This window comes from Acipenser ruthenus, chromosome 4, assembly GCF_902713425.1.
Source record: "Acipenser ruthenus chromosome 4, fAciRut3.2 maternal haplotype, whole genome shotgun sequence".
In the NCBI taxonomy this organism is placed as follows: Eukaryota; Metazoa; Chordata; class Actinopteri; order Acipenseriformes; family Acipenseridae; genus Acipenser; species Acipenser ruthenus.
In genome coordinates, this window is record NC_081192.1 from 62809184 (window position 1) to 62824691 (window position 15508).

General features: G+C 38.4%; 1 protein-coding gene across 1 annotated transcript in view; it reads right to left on the reverse strand.

The window, feature by feature from the left end:
• The window catches only part of LOC117399392 (zinc finger CCHC domain-containing protein 2-like), an 83514-nt gene that overhangs the window by 32162 nt on the left and 35844 nt on the right, over positions 1-15508 (reverse strand). The window contains exons 4-5 of the mRNA XM_033998506.3: positions 13496-13567; positions 12992-13092 (exon numbers count right to left, since the gene is read on the reverse strand). Of these exons, the coding sequence (XP_033854397.3) occupies positions 12992-13092; positions 13496-13567 (173 nt within the window). The remainder of the gene's footprint in view (positions 1-12991; positions 13093-13495; positions 13568-15508) is intronic.

Sequence of the window (15508 nt, forward strand, 5' to 3'; positions counted from 1 at the left end):
ATGTCAGGCCATCCGTCCGTGACCTGAAGCTGAACCGAAAGTGGGTCATGCAGCGAGACAATGATCCTAAACATACAAGCAAATCTACAAAAGAATGGCTGCAGAAGAAGAAATTCTGCGTTAGAATGGCCTAGTCAAAGTCCGGACCTAAACCCCATCGAAATGTTGTGGCAGGACCTGAAACGAGCTGTCCATGTAAGGAAGCCCTCAAATGTCACCGAGTTGAAGCAGTTCTGTAAGGAGGAATGGGCCAAAATTCCTCAAAACCGATGTGAGAGACTGACCAACAGTTACAGAAAACGCTTAGTTGAAGTCATTCCTGCTCAAGGGGTTGCCACCAGTTACTGAATCTAAAGGTTCACATACTTTTTCACACATGGATATTGAATGTTGAATCATTTGTGGATAAATAAATGTTGAAAAAGTATCATGTTTTTGTGTTATTTGTTTAATCAGGTTATTTGTATCTATTATTAGGACTTAGATTAAGATCTAATAACATTTTAGGTTTGAAATATGTGAAAATCCTAAGGGGTTCACAAACTTTTTCTCGGCACTGTATGTTTGATTGATTCACAACATGTACCATAATAAATCCGGCTCACGAAAGCGAAGAGAGAAACAAATCGGAGCTGAGAAGCAGGAACCCTATCTTAAAGTATTTTGTAAGTGATGTAAATAAAGAAAAAAACAACGCGCTTTCACAAAGACAATCAGGGTTCTCCCGAGGAATTCTGTACAGCCAGGCAGCAGAACATTATAGCCGGGAGCACTTTTAACAGAAAAAAAACTTGCCTTACCTTAAATATATAATACGACAAATAACTTGAATAATGTGGTGTCTTTCATTGACTGTATCTGGTTGCTCTTTTTTATGTTCTACATTTTTTATAATGGTAAATTTCTGTGTTTATTTAGGCACTCTACGAAGATAAAGTAGGTTGGTGTTAACAAAAAAAAAAAAACCTTTTCACTTTCTTTTCAGCGTTATAAGTGTTCAGCTGATATCCCATACAACCTTTATACATGAACCCCCAATATCTCTCACAAGCACCTGGGTACATATTTTTACGATATCACAACAAAAGGATTCATGTTGTTTTTTTTTTTGTGCATATGTGTAGCTATTATGTACTATATATCACCTTACAGTACAATAATACGGCAAAAAAATGGACTGAATGATAATACCCGAAATAATCTTAATATTTTTAATAAAGTATCGTCGGCTTATTTTGAAAACCCTGCATTCATTGTCACTATTTTTGCTTTGAAAATAAATCGGCTATTTTTTTAGCAGTCATTTTAACGTTTTAGCCTTTCGAAATGCTTAACACACAAAACCCGCCCCTTCAACTCTCCGATTGGTTAAATGTTGTGTCAAGTCGTAACAGCTGTCCTGTGGTTCCAAGATTTCTTTTTTTTCACCCAGCAATGCGCAACTTATCTCATCTGCTAGAAGTGCAATCAATCCTTTTTGTTAAAGAGCAGGCGGATCAGGTTATCTGAAAAGGCCTGGGGAGAACCCTGGAGAGGCCCAGGCCCACCGGCACAAGTAATAGAGCGGACGTGAACACTCCATTGGAATCTGACACTGCTCACTCACTGCAAGAAAAAGAAAAAAGCTCAGCAACAGACCATCCCCAAAAGGATGCGACTGACTTGTTTTTACACAAATGACCCAGGTATGTGGCCAGAGAGAATAACTGATTTTGAGCGGCCAAATCAGGTGTTGTCAAACAATCCATGCTGACCTTAGCTAAATCTATTAGATTCTGATGGTTGGTCATTCCCTGAGTATCTTCTGTATACAAAATTGCCAAATGGCCAGGAGAAGGTAAAGAGAGGTTGGTTAACAAGGAGCAAGAGTAAAGGAGCCTTATTTTGCATCCCTTGTTTGCTGTTTTCTAATAAGCTGGAGAAAAAATCTTGTAGCGCACTGTGCAAAAAATAAGGGTTCAATGCGGCAACAGGCAAGTAGCGCAAATTATATATGACAAACTTCCCAAACATGAGAACAGTAGTAATTGTTACTGGCAATGGAGAAACCTGCAGCAGGCTTTACAAGGCAGAGGGATCGATAGCCAGCTTCAGAAGCAAGTACAATCAGAAGAAGAAAAGAACAAAGCTTTACAAGAGAGACTTTTTGATGTAACATTGTCATCTGTGCAGCTTAGTTTTTGTGGCTTGGAGAACAAAACAGCCATGGCCTTCTGATAATCATATTCGGAAACTGGAAGTCAGTAAATCTCCTGGCTGCGTTTCAAACAAACACTCATGTCTTTGATATTTAACAAGTTTGATTTGCCTTACATTGACACTTCAGCTCACAAATCTTAATTCATGCAAGCAAACTGAAAATTGGAGGAAGTGTCAAAATAAGTGAAAATACTCTCCCATATGGATTATTAACAGCATTATACTTCTTCATTGGTAATTTATGCTATTCACATTGTATAATCGTTAGTTACACAAAGCATTTCCTTTACAGTTACAAATCAATCAAGCTATTATTTATTTTTTAAAGGTTCTAAACATACCATGGTCAGTGTTGTACAGCCAGGGCCTGTACCTGGGGTCCTTTACCCATTCCAGGGCTCTACGTTTAGATTTTTAACTACTGGCACCTTGGGCCACTGAGCTAGTGTTTTTACTGGCCTGGATGCAATTTTATCTGGCCTAATATATTTATATATTTTTTCATGATGGTTTTTATTTTCAGTATGTTTCTACCTGTGTATGGTAACCAAAGACAGCCCACGTCTCTAAAGAAAGTGGCTAAACAAAGGCTTAATATATGTTACTTCAGCCATTAAACTTTTGTGTGCTTGTCGGAAAATGAAAATACTGTATTCAAGATTTGAAAATGTATGTGTACAAATTATTTTTCCACAAGCAAACCCACAACCAAGCTGTTACCACATGGTCACAGCAACACTAAAACTGAATTATAATAATCCTAATTAGGGATGGGTCAGTGTAGCCAAATACACGAAAAAAAAAATAAATAAAAACTATTCGAATAGCATATTACATATTCGAGTACACAAAAAAAAAAAACCCTTATACATTAGCAACTAGTAGAAGCAAACGGGTCTTTATTTTAATTTTTAATGCTGACGCTTAACACGTGTTATGTCAGTCTTAAACCAGTTGTTATTTGCATATTAAACGTAAGGACCCTAATTAATTATGCAATGCTTGTATAGCAACATTCTACAGTAATGGTATTCTGTTTGAAAATTGTTGCCAATTTTATTGCCTTGTTTTTAGCTAATGTTAAGATCCCTGCATGAGTTCCGCTGTAATGACTGTACACAGCAGCTTCTGCAGCTGTTGCTAGCCAGTCGTGAAACAGCTTCCAGGAGCATATGGCACCGGTGAATTATGAATGTGTGAACTGAAATAAAATAATGTATATTGCAAGTGCTAAAAGAAGTAATCCAAACTTGGGTAACATCAAAATTAGAAAGGTAATTTAACGTTATGATGAATATAAAGACATACTAAATGTTAAGCAGAACAACGCAGTGACTAATAAGAAAAGGCAAGATACTTGGAGTTGGAAAGGTAACTCTGGACTGCAGTTCAATGTAATAATAACAATAAAATAATAATAATAATAATCTTTGTTTTTATATAGCGCCTTTCATAGTGGACCACCATCACAAAGCGCTTTACAAGATACGAGACGAGGGTGTGTGAACTATGCATCAGTTGCAGAGTCACTTACAACAACATCTCACCCGAAAGACAGAGCACAAGGAGGTTAAGTGACTTACTTAGGGTCACACAACGAGTCAGTGGTTGAGCTGGGATTTGAACTGGGGACCTCCTGGTTACAAGCCTGTTTCTTTAACCACTGGACCACACAGCCTCCTTAAAACATCTACTGTCGACTTTCTGTGAATGGATGGAGTAACATCAATATTTGCACTGACCATTAAAAGTACAACCAGGTATCCTTGTTTTGAATTATTTCCAGGTTATTGAACAAACAAAGTAACTTGACTTAGATTCATCTGATGTCAGTACTTGATGACTAGTTGTAATTAGTAATGTTAAACTATTGTAATGTTGGAATGCATTTTCTGTGGTTTTGGCCAGGTTACAATATTTACACTAGTAAGATTATTATATAAATATTATTTGTTAGAATTAAACCGATGTAGAATATTTTGGTTGCTATATGATAGGTGTTATCTTATTCTGAATACACTAAAGGAAAAATTATTATTTGGTGGTTTGCGCAATATTATGCTACTGTTGCTTAAATTGGAAGAGATACACACTGTGATGTTGCTGCTCATTGAGTTCTGTATTTTAATTCAGTAAACGTGTGCCTAAGGAAATATGGTATTGAATGAAGAAATCTCGTGTTGGACATTGTTTGTAAACTTTGTGAACATGGCTAAACTTTACCGGCTTACACTGATGCTGTCTGCTTGTACACACGCATTTGCCTTTTATTCTTGGTAGCATAAGGGACCAGAGTTCGGGTAATCGAATACACAAAAATGGTGCACCCAGTGTATTCAAATAGGAAACTTTTCGAAATTCCCATCCCTATCATAATAATAAACACTATTAAAACAATATTCATAATACAAAATAATAACAATCCTTCTCAGAGCGTTGTCGCTTGTGTAGCCTCTCCCACCTGCGCAGATCTTGCTAAGTGATATCAACGAGTCCTGGAAAGATTGTGAATGGCATTTTTGACCTGAACACATCGGATCCCAAATAAAAAAGTTAGACGATTCGATCGCGTATCTGGGTGTCGATTGGGACATCTTACTGTGAGACTGGATATGATGTAAATGAAATGTTGAATTCACAACAAATAAAGCTGCTGTTTTATCTGCAAGTCTGGGAAACTGACGCCAAACAAGGCAGAACGTTACTTTTTTTTTTCACTGTCATAATGAAGCCAGATGCAGCCTCCACTCTAAATGTTCGTCTTCATTTTTTTTCATAATTACTTTCTTTATGATTTATTGATTTCAGCACTTTCCTTTTGGCTTATTATTTGCTAAAGTTGTAGAAAACCCAATTTGTAAAAGATTTGCTATGTCACGGGAACGAGTACCAACACAGCACTTCGGTACGCAGTCTCAGAGTCTGACTGTAAAACATATGTGAAGTGCAACGGGAAAGTTAGGATTAGTTTGTAGTTATGTTTTAAAAAAATGGCTTGTAAATGAATGTTCACCTTTTTGGCACACATTAAGAGCAAGATAAATACAATGACTTTGGTTCAAGCAAGTACAAGTGTGACAAAATACAATTCAATAATACAGCAGATAACAGTGTCAGTGATAGTTACATCAGGATATGATTAAATACAAAACACTACAGATTAAACACTTGGCAGATTACAGTACTCTGAAGTACAGGATTAAATGCAGTAAAATAGGGGGCAGATAAGAGCAAGTAAAGCACATTTAAGGAAGGGTGATAAGTGTCCCAGGGGAAAAACAGAGGAGTTCTACAGGTGCTGTCTGAAGAGGTGAGTCTTAAGGAGGCGCCGGAATGTGGTCAGGGACTGGGCAGTCCTGACATCTGTAGGAAGGTCATTCCACCACTGCGGAGCAAGGGTGGAGAAGGAGTGGGCTCTGGAGGCAGGGGAGCGTAGAGGAGGTAGAGCCAGTCTTCTAGTGCAGGCGGAGCGGAGAGGTCGAGTGGGGGTGTAGGGAGAGATGAGGGTCTGGAGGTAGCTGGGTGCAGTCTGGTCAAGGCATCTGTAGGCTAGTACAAGAGTCTTGAACTGGATGCGAGCGGTGATCGGGAGCCAGTGGAGTGAGCGGAGTAGTGGAGTTGCGTGGGAGAAGCGAGGCAGAGAGAACACCAGGTGGGCAGCGGAGTTCTGGATGAGCTGGAGCGGACGGGTGGCGGACACAGGGAGGCCAGCCAGGAGGGAGTTGCAGTATTATACTAGTTAAATGTAACTGGCCCAGTTGGGCCTGTGGTGCTTGTGGGGAGGCGAAAAATATCCCTACAATTCTGAATGTAAATGCTACCGCAGGGCTGGAAATTGACAGGGCCCATAGGTCTCTGTGACCTTGTCCAGCTCCTGACCAGAGACCAAGGCCTATAATTGCACGCTTTCTGAGATTCCAGGACAGGGAGTTGATTCTTCGCGCAGCCAGGGGGGAAAGTGGAAATCCGCTGGGAAGGACACTGCATAATGATTTTACCCGATCTCTCAAAGGCCGTACAAAACCAGAGGCAAACGTTTCGGCATTGCAAGAAAGAGCTGCATGCACGCCCGTGTGAAGTTTGCTTTGATGCACCCTGCAGTGCTGAGGATCGACACCACAGAGGGATCACGCTGCTTCGAAAGCCATGGACTACATTCAGTCGTTAACGAAGTGAATAAAAGACTGGGGGAAACGTGTCTGACTCAGATGGACTGAATGTCGGCAACTCATTTTCAAACCCGGACCCTGTGGCAAAGCCTTGAGGAAGGTGTGGAGAAGATCAGCCAACGTGTTTCTCAACTGCAATCTCACCAGGGTAAATAGGGAAACAGAAATACTTTATTAGAATACTTGTGCAAATATGTTTTTATTTGTATGATTAACCACTGTTAGGCTCAGTTTTATCAGTTCATTTTTTTGCTGCCTGTATATAATAAGGCACATAGCTACATGTGTTTTGTCTGTTTGTTTGCTTAGCTTATCCCTGGGAACTGATTGGCTGTAGTATTCCGGATTACTGACTTTATTAATAACGCATTTTGTATGCTGAAGACAGTTTAGTATTAGTCTTCCTTTTGTGCATCTAAGCTCTGTGTCTGTCTTTTCCCCCTGCTCTTTTTTTTTTTTTCAGCGTTGCAATCAATCTTGTTCATAATATAGCCTATTCAGTATATAACAGATTGTAGTTACTTCGGTCATAATGTATTCTACAGGTAAAATATGCTTGTGGCGTGATGTGTTAAGTACTCGGTGTTGCTGACACTTTCTAAATGGAATACAATTCAAAAGGAAATTGATTTCAATAAGTCACAGTACGTACGGTTTGCTTTTATGTATGATTAGGTTATTGTTAATTGATTTGACAGTTTATGTTTCTATCCTTCAGGGAGAGGGGTGCTAGTGCTGAGCTTAGAGCCCACTGTACCCCTTTTTAGTTTCAGAAACCGTTGTCTGTGCAGGTGTTGTTGTTGACGGTGTCAGAGAGGGAACCGACCTCAGAACGGCAATATGCAATAAATAGAAACTAACAGTGGGGCCCCCTACCTGCCAGTGGCTTTATTATGGTTGTTGTTACCTCTGTTATACTTAATAATTGTTAATCCAAAAGGCTGTGCAAAATACAAGCATTATGTAATAATTAAATAGCATTCTTCTTCTCTCTCTCATCTTGTAATACTAACAGCATACAGCAGAACAACGATAGGGTCTGGGAGAGAGGAAGAATGTGCGCCTGTATATAGTTTTGTAAGAGTTGGAGGCTGACATATCATTGATTTGAAGATTGCACGAGTGTCCATATCTCTGTACCCAGACCATAATACTATCAGCGACCCTATAGAACTATTTTGCCAAAAGTATAAATAGAAAATATCTGTAAAAAATAAATAAATACTACTGCTAATAATAAGTATGACGATGATGATGATAATAACAATTGAACAAATAAATTAGTCAATAAAACACAATGGAAATTGGGTGGGCTTCGGGGTGTGGATGACACTCTTGTGATTAAGTCTCCTAAAATGTCTGAGTAAGATCAAAGCAAGTTGGCGAAGACTGGAGAGCAGTTCTCACTCGGAGAATCATGGACTGTAGGACTTTGTTGTGCTTTGTTATTTACTTTATTTTTCTTTCTTTTGTTTTTCTCTTTTTGTATTGACCTCAGTTGATTGCGTGACAGTGGTTGTTGCCTTCCAGATGCCTGTGTGTAACAGTATTGGTGTACAACATGCAAGTCGAAAAAAAAAAAAAAAAAAAAAGGCGTATCTCATGAATAGTCATACATGGTATCAGGTATCAGATAACGGGGCGTTCATAGTAAACAAGCTGGCTGAGTGCGTCAGCGCACAGAGACTATCATGGACAGAGCTTTTTTCAGATGTTATAGTAATAAAATAATGACTTGGATCGCATTATTGAGGAGTTTGGTGATAAAGCGAGTGATCCGGAGATGATCGATCGGTATGTACGACTATTATTATTATTATTATTTATTTCTTACATAGGTGAACGCTATAGCAAACGAAAGGGTGGGGCGGGGCTGGAGATGCCTAGTGAGTGCTTTGTTGATATGCAGGGCCATTTAAACCCGTTTGACTGTGAAAAAAAATACTTTTAAATAGCGCGTATAAAATTAACTGCGCGTGTGAAAATTAATTAGACCTGGCGTGCCTGACGTGCAATTAATAAATGGACTGCAAAGGGTTAAATCATCCTATTAAAAGGAAGAAGGTACTGTCTACTCTTAAGCCTAAACAATATGATTTGGTGTTTTTACAAGAAACGCATCTCTTGGAAGGGGAGTCACAAAAACGTTGCAGAGGCTGGGTTGGTCATGTGTTTTTTAGTGTAGGCACAAACAAGAGTAGGGGTGTGGCAATCCTAGTGAGCAAACGCTTACAAATACATAAGAGAGACTAAGGACACAGCCGGAAGGGTGGTTATACTGTTAGCTGAGAACAGTAATTCTTATTAATGTTTATGCTCCGAATAGTGATATGCGTTCTTTGGAGAACTGGAACTTAAATTGAGTGGAATGGGAGATTATCATATTGTGATGGGGGGGGGTTGACTTCAATCAAGTGATGGAGCCAGCTTTGGACCGCAGCTGCCCGCCCTCAACTCAGTCAGTGTATTGCAGGGTATGTGTACAGAATTAGGACTTGTTGATATTTGGTGTCTGCAGAACCCAAGAAAGAGGGGTTATACATTCTACTCCCCACCTCATAATACATTGTCAAGAATAGATTATTTTCTAATATCTAAATCTATTATTTCATCCACGCTGTCATATATAGTTGGGAATATTTTGGTATCTGACCATGCCCGTGTCACTCTACTTGCTTCCCTTTGGTGAAATTATTAAGTCCCCGAGATGGAGGTTTAATTCCAGCCTTTTATACTGGACACAGAGTTTAAAGAGGCTCTAACAGCACAAGTTTGCTTTTATATGCAGTCCAATCTGACTTCCACCCCCTCTGCTGGCATAGCTTGGGAAGCTATGAAGGCTTTTCTCAGAGGCTTTGTCATTCAATATGCAACACATAAGAAAAAAAAGTAATGCAGCAAAACAGCTTGATTTAGAGAACAAATTACAAGCACCTGAAAAGAACTTTAAACACAATACGTCCACTGAAAACTTAAGAATAGTGACACAGTTAAAATATGAATATAATTCTATTCTCACCCAAAAGGCAGAATTTGCTTTATTCAGGGCTAGACAGAAATACTCTGAGGAAGGGGATAAAGCGGGAAAACTACTTGCGCGATATATCAAACAAGAAAAATTCCCTACCTCCTACTCTGTCTCAGGCCCTTATTTCTCTCATACTTAAAAAGAATAAAGACCCTTGCGAGTGTACAAGCTATAGACCTATATCCTTAATTAACACTGATAGAACAGTACTGTCTAAAATCTTGGCCAACCGCTTAAATAAAGTAATTACTGGTTTGATCCATCCAGACCAAGTTGGGTTTATACACAGCCGGTATTCTTCTGACATTAGGCATCTTATTAATATAATGTGGGCTACTCAAACTGATAACTCCCCGAAGGCTGCTATTTCATTAACCCTTTGCGGTCCTATGTCGGACCTGATCCGACATCACAATTTTCCCTTTCCGGTCCAATGTCGGACCTTGTCCGACATCATTAAAAAGACACAAAAAACAGGTCTAGTGTCGTTTTTTCTCCGGAAAAAGCTGAGAAAACCATTCGATGGCCGAGTAAGACCGATAGGAGCCGAAAAAAAAAAATAAGGGGGCGTATCTCATGAATACTGATAGACTCGACACCAAATAGATAACACGGACATACACAAACAAGATGGCTGCTTCCGCATCCAGCACTCAGAGAATATCACAGACATTTGCAGAGCTTTTTGAGATGTTATAGTAATAAAATAACGACTTGGATCGCATTATTGAGGAGTTTGGTGATAAAACGAGTGATCAAGAGATGATTTAATCGGTATATACTATTACGAGTTATTTGAAAAATATAGCGAACAAGGGGTGGGGAGGTGCTGGAGATGCAGTACTGAGTGTCCTGTTGATATGCAGTGCCTTTTAAACCTGTTTTACTATGAAAAAAATACCTTTAAACAGCGCATCTAAAATAAACTACGCGTGTGAAAATAAATTGGACCTGACGCGCCTGACACGCGCTGAATAAATGGACCGCTAAGGGTTAAACGCCAAAAAGGCATTCGATAGGGTAGAGTGGAAATATTTATTCCTCACCTTAGAATCCTTCGGTTTTGGTCCAGCTTTTATTAGCTGGATTCAGCTCTTATACAAACATCCAAATGCAGCAGTGCTGACTAACAGGTTAATATCCCCACAGTTTGAACTTGGCAGGGGCACGAGACAGGGATGCCCACTCTCGCCCTTTGTGCTCTAGCCTTAGAACCGCTCACAGCTGCTATATGGCTGGATCCCAGTTTCCCTGGCATTCAAGTGATAGGATCAACACATAAACTTATACTTTATGCAGACAATATCCTACTTTTTGTTTCTGACCCAGAAATCTCAATTATAGCTGCTCTTGACACCATAGACTTTGGATCTCCGCTTGACAGTTTATTGCCCCAAACCTTTATTTCAAGCAGGTTTTTTTCAATGGCCAAAAAAAAGGGCATACAATACCTGGGTCTCTCTATTCCACCCCAGCTGAGTTAATTGGTAAAGGACAATATTGAACCTCTACTGTGACAGATTTCAGCAGATATTTCAAGGTGGTCCCCCAATGTCTTAAATAAACTGCATACCAAAGATAAATTACTTGCTGCAAGCATTACCCATAAAGATTCCTCTCAAATATTCTTACAATTTGAAAGGCTGTGCAACCAGTTCTTCTGGAATGGTTAATGTCCTAGACTACATTTGAGAAAATTGCAAAGACTAGTGAATCAAGGAGGTTTGGGGATCCCAAAACTGCTACTCTATCACTATGCTTTTAGTCAAAGGCATTTGGCTATGTGGTCAATACTCCCAGAGAGAGCTCCCCTTGGTATGGAATAGAAAGCACTGCCTGTAGTCCTCTCCTTCCACTCAGCTACATCTCTGCTAAATTGCCCCAGACGGGTCAAACCCACCCTATTCTGTTGCATGCACAATGGGTCTGGAAGAAAATCTCTCAGATCTTTGGCTTTAATCCCTACCTTAATCTCTCTTCAGGTCTCTGGCTAAATCCTAAACTATTTATTGCTAAATTACCCTTTCTCTGAAAGGAGTGGCTGCAAACAGGTATTCTAGTGCTGGGAGATCTTTATGAAGGCAATGCTATCAAATCATTTGAAAAAATGCTATCAAATCATTTGAAAAATCATTTGAAAAATTTGGAAAGGGGTATGAAGCTTAAAAAGATTGAAAACCCCTGTTCTAATGTGATTTGGTACAATTAATATCCTCTACTCAGTGATACACCAGGATCACTGTGACACATTTCCCAATATTTTCCTTGGTTGTATCTATAGCTTTACAGTTTTATTTTTTGTTTTTTAGAAACAAAAGGTCAGTGAACTCTGTTGGCATAATTAAAACACACAAAAATAAGAAATGGTGGTTGGTTCTGAATCAAACGTACTGACCCCCTCACTGGAGACCCCCTCCCCTTAAAATTTTGAGAGGGGGCCACTTTGACCCTCAGTCTGTAAGTCCTGGAGCAAACACTGCTGCTCAAGGTTATTCCAGAAACAAATAGCAGTTTTGCTATTCTGATCTTTCAGGGTAAGTAAACTACCAAGTTATGTGACAACCTCTATATAAACAAATAGCACAGCTTGCAGATTTCACACATTAAAACAAACACATTCACAGTGAAGAGAGGTTAATAAACAAACTGAAGATTAAGATAAATATCTGGCATTAATAAAAGTGACCTAGTTTAAGAAGGTGTAGTCTACAGCTGCACTTCAAACTTGAAACTTTACAATTCTAATTTATTGAAAACATATCTATTCTGGCACTTGCTCAAAATTTATTTTGCTTTAGGATGACATTTCTGTACTACAGAGGTTAGTAGATGTCATTACATTAGGGGTCAATGTTATGATACGCAAACCATTGTATGAATTAAAACAAACAAAAAAAAATGTATGGTAAACGCTAGTCAGGGTACTATTTTAAAAACACTATTGTTTAGACCATTAAAACATGACCTGTAGTTTGTTCTCTTCCCATCTGTAATCTGCATGGGCACACTTTCAGTTTAAATATCTTTTGTGCACATACAATTGTGTTCAATAAATACAACTTTGGACCAAATCCAATTCCTAGCAAAACAGCAGCTTTAACAGTTCCACTTTGTGGAAAAATGAAACTTACAGCATAAATGAAAGATCATTCAGCTCAGCTTTCCAGAAGATGGCATCATTGCTTTTTGAACTGGGTTCTGGCCTCAGCAAAGTTTAGTCACAACTGATCCACTCAAACTTTAGCATGTGGACATAAATACAGCTGAAATCTAACATTTAACATCATTATATTTTATTCCATTGAATAGAATGCAAAGCAGGATAGAGCAGAATACTTGGACTCTGGGTTGTAAATTTGGAAGATTAATAACTATAGCTCTAAGCTCTAAGAAGCTATATCCCAGACAAGGAAGATTTTGTAGGTGAGATAGCTTAGCCAGATGCGATCAATTTAAACGGTCTGCTGACTGCATGTTTACTGGGTCAGATTTTGCTCTATACTCATTTTACATGCTTACTCTGCCCATCTCTGTCTTTATCTTTCACTCTTGCAGTAAGCATATGCTCGCATGTACCTAGCGTCAAGTGACTTACATTAAAGTCTGCTCCAGGTCCCCATGTTCCCATTTGTCTCCTTGGTTCAGCAATCTTAAAATGCCTCTTTCAAACGATTCGGTAGAAAGCTCTTTTGGTAGCTTTTTGGGAGAGAAGGAAAAAAAGAAAAAAAAAAAACATGGATGGACAGCAGTTTCACCCATTCCAGGTTTTAATATGAACTTGATTAGCCAGTGTATACGTAACAATCTTAGGAGAGTCTTACAGTCTTCCCATCCCGGTTTACTAAATGTAGTGCTGTGATTCAGTGATGGAATAAAAACAGAAGCACCACCCCCCATAAGCATGTCTGAACTCATATTAAAGTTAATTGCTTAATCTAGGGATTCAGAGTGCTGCAAGATGTAAATGCGGAGGTTGATTCCTATTTTGTGGAAGTATCACCCATAAGGAAACTGTAAATGCAGCTAGTTTACCCTATACAGTACCTATGTCACTTGAACAATTTGGCCCAATAGATAAGGAAACACCGCTATTACCTACCTTTAATAAAAAGTCTTCAAGCTCTTGGTGTGTTTTTGTTACGGAGCTCATCGACAAATCAGACCACTTGACCTACAAAGATAAAAATGTTGAGTTTTTTTTTTTTTTTTTTTTAACCCCCTTCTTGTCATTAAACAATTCTGCTGATGATGAAATAATAAAATGCAGAAGGCATAGCATGTGACTTGTCAAAATTTACACTGGAAAAGAACAAAAAACAGCAGTGACATACTGTGTACTTTCTAGAGACAGGCTTGCACTGGTAAGTGATAAAAAGGCCACTGCACTTTAGTGTATTGCAACGGAAATTTACTAAAATTTTGAAATAAATCGACAGGATGCTTCCATTTCATTTTTGCAATGGAAACCCAAGTGTGTGATTTATATGGGTTTGGCTTTACTCCCACTACAGTATTTACAGAACAGTGGCTCTTTAGATGCAGTGCCTTTTTCTATTAAATAGATGCAGTGTCTGAAGTGGTAGAATCAGTCTGTAACGCAACCATACAGGAAACTGTTCACTTTAACAACATGCAGAACTATGCATGTTGTACTTGATACATGACTAAATACTCTTACAAGGAAAATTCTGACACGGACTCAGATGTTAAGGGTCAACAAGCCAGTTAATTTAAGCCCTGATATTTTCCACAATTGTGGAAAACAGATGGAAAAAGTAGAAATTGGTTAGGACGTTTCACTTGCTATACAACTGTGTAAACTGAAATTGAAACTCGTCTGTCTATGGATTCTGCTTTTGGTTCTTCACTTGTTTTTTTTATGTTAATTCAGGATATGTAGATATTTCAAATACAACAATATATATATATATATATATATATATATATATATATATATATATATATATATATATATATATATATAACTGAGAGGGAAAAAAAGAACTGAAAAACCTTAATTAGCACTCTTTTATGAGTCAAAGGAGAAACCAGCCCAGTCTCAATATCCACCCAAATTCATTTAGTATGACTGCAACTATGCCAGGTGAGATCACAAAAAATATTTCACTTGTGACTTCATAATCCAGAATTAAAACCTGGATGCCAGAGGTAAAAAGCTGGCAAATGAACCCACTCCTCCACCAAGCCTAGAGACAGAGACCTCTTGACCGTCTCTTAAACAGCCTTGAAGATAGGTCCAGTGCTGGAAGGGGGATACTGGATATAATTCCTAGAAAAATGAGTCACATTGGTTCTGGCGATGATTATGCTTGAATAAATCTTTTTCAGATGGGACACATCAGCTCTGACATTTGAGGTATTTTAATTAAATGTAAACACTGCTTGACCCAGGAAAGATCAGCACAAAAAATGTATTTAGGCAAGTTGGAAACTCCAAAAAGGGAGACACACACATATAGTAATACAGCAAAAACGTGAACCAACAATACAATAAATTACCACTTCTCAATTACTCAGTGCCTTTTACAAAAGCATCATTGCAAAGCTCTTAACAAACAAAATACACAGAAACAGATGTACTGTAAACCAACAGGTGAGACTTGTTTGACAGAGTGTAATGTGAAATATACTATTCTTTAGAGCTAAACTGACGAAGAAGCTGCAGGACATGCAAGCTTTGTTCCTTTACTGATGTCCAAACAATTCTGCAGATATTTATTTATTTATTTATTAATTTTAAACACTATTGTATGAAACTAAATCTGCAATTGAATGGCATATTTGTTCATATTGGTACTACGATTATGGACTTTGAATTTGATGGAAAATTGTCATGTCATGTGTGTCAGGTTTATTGGGCACCAGCTGTATTACAACAGCAAACCTCAAAGAAAATGGACAGTGAAAAACATATTTAACAAACTTTACTCACAATAGAGACATTACAGCAGAACAAAAAAATACACACACTCTTGGAAATCTCTGAGAACATAAATAAAAGGGTTAAATATTTGTTATTAAAATAAGCCATATAATTCATTAGAACTGGCAGCCTGTGCACAAAAAAGCTGTAATCTGATGGGTTTGGCTT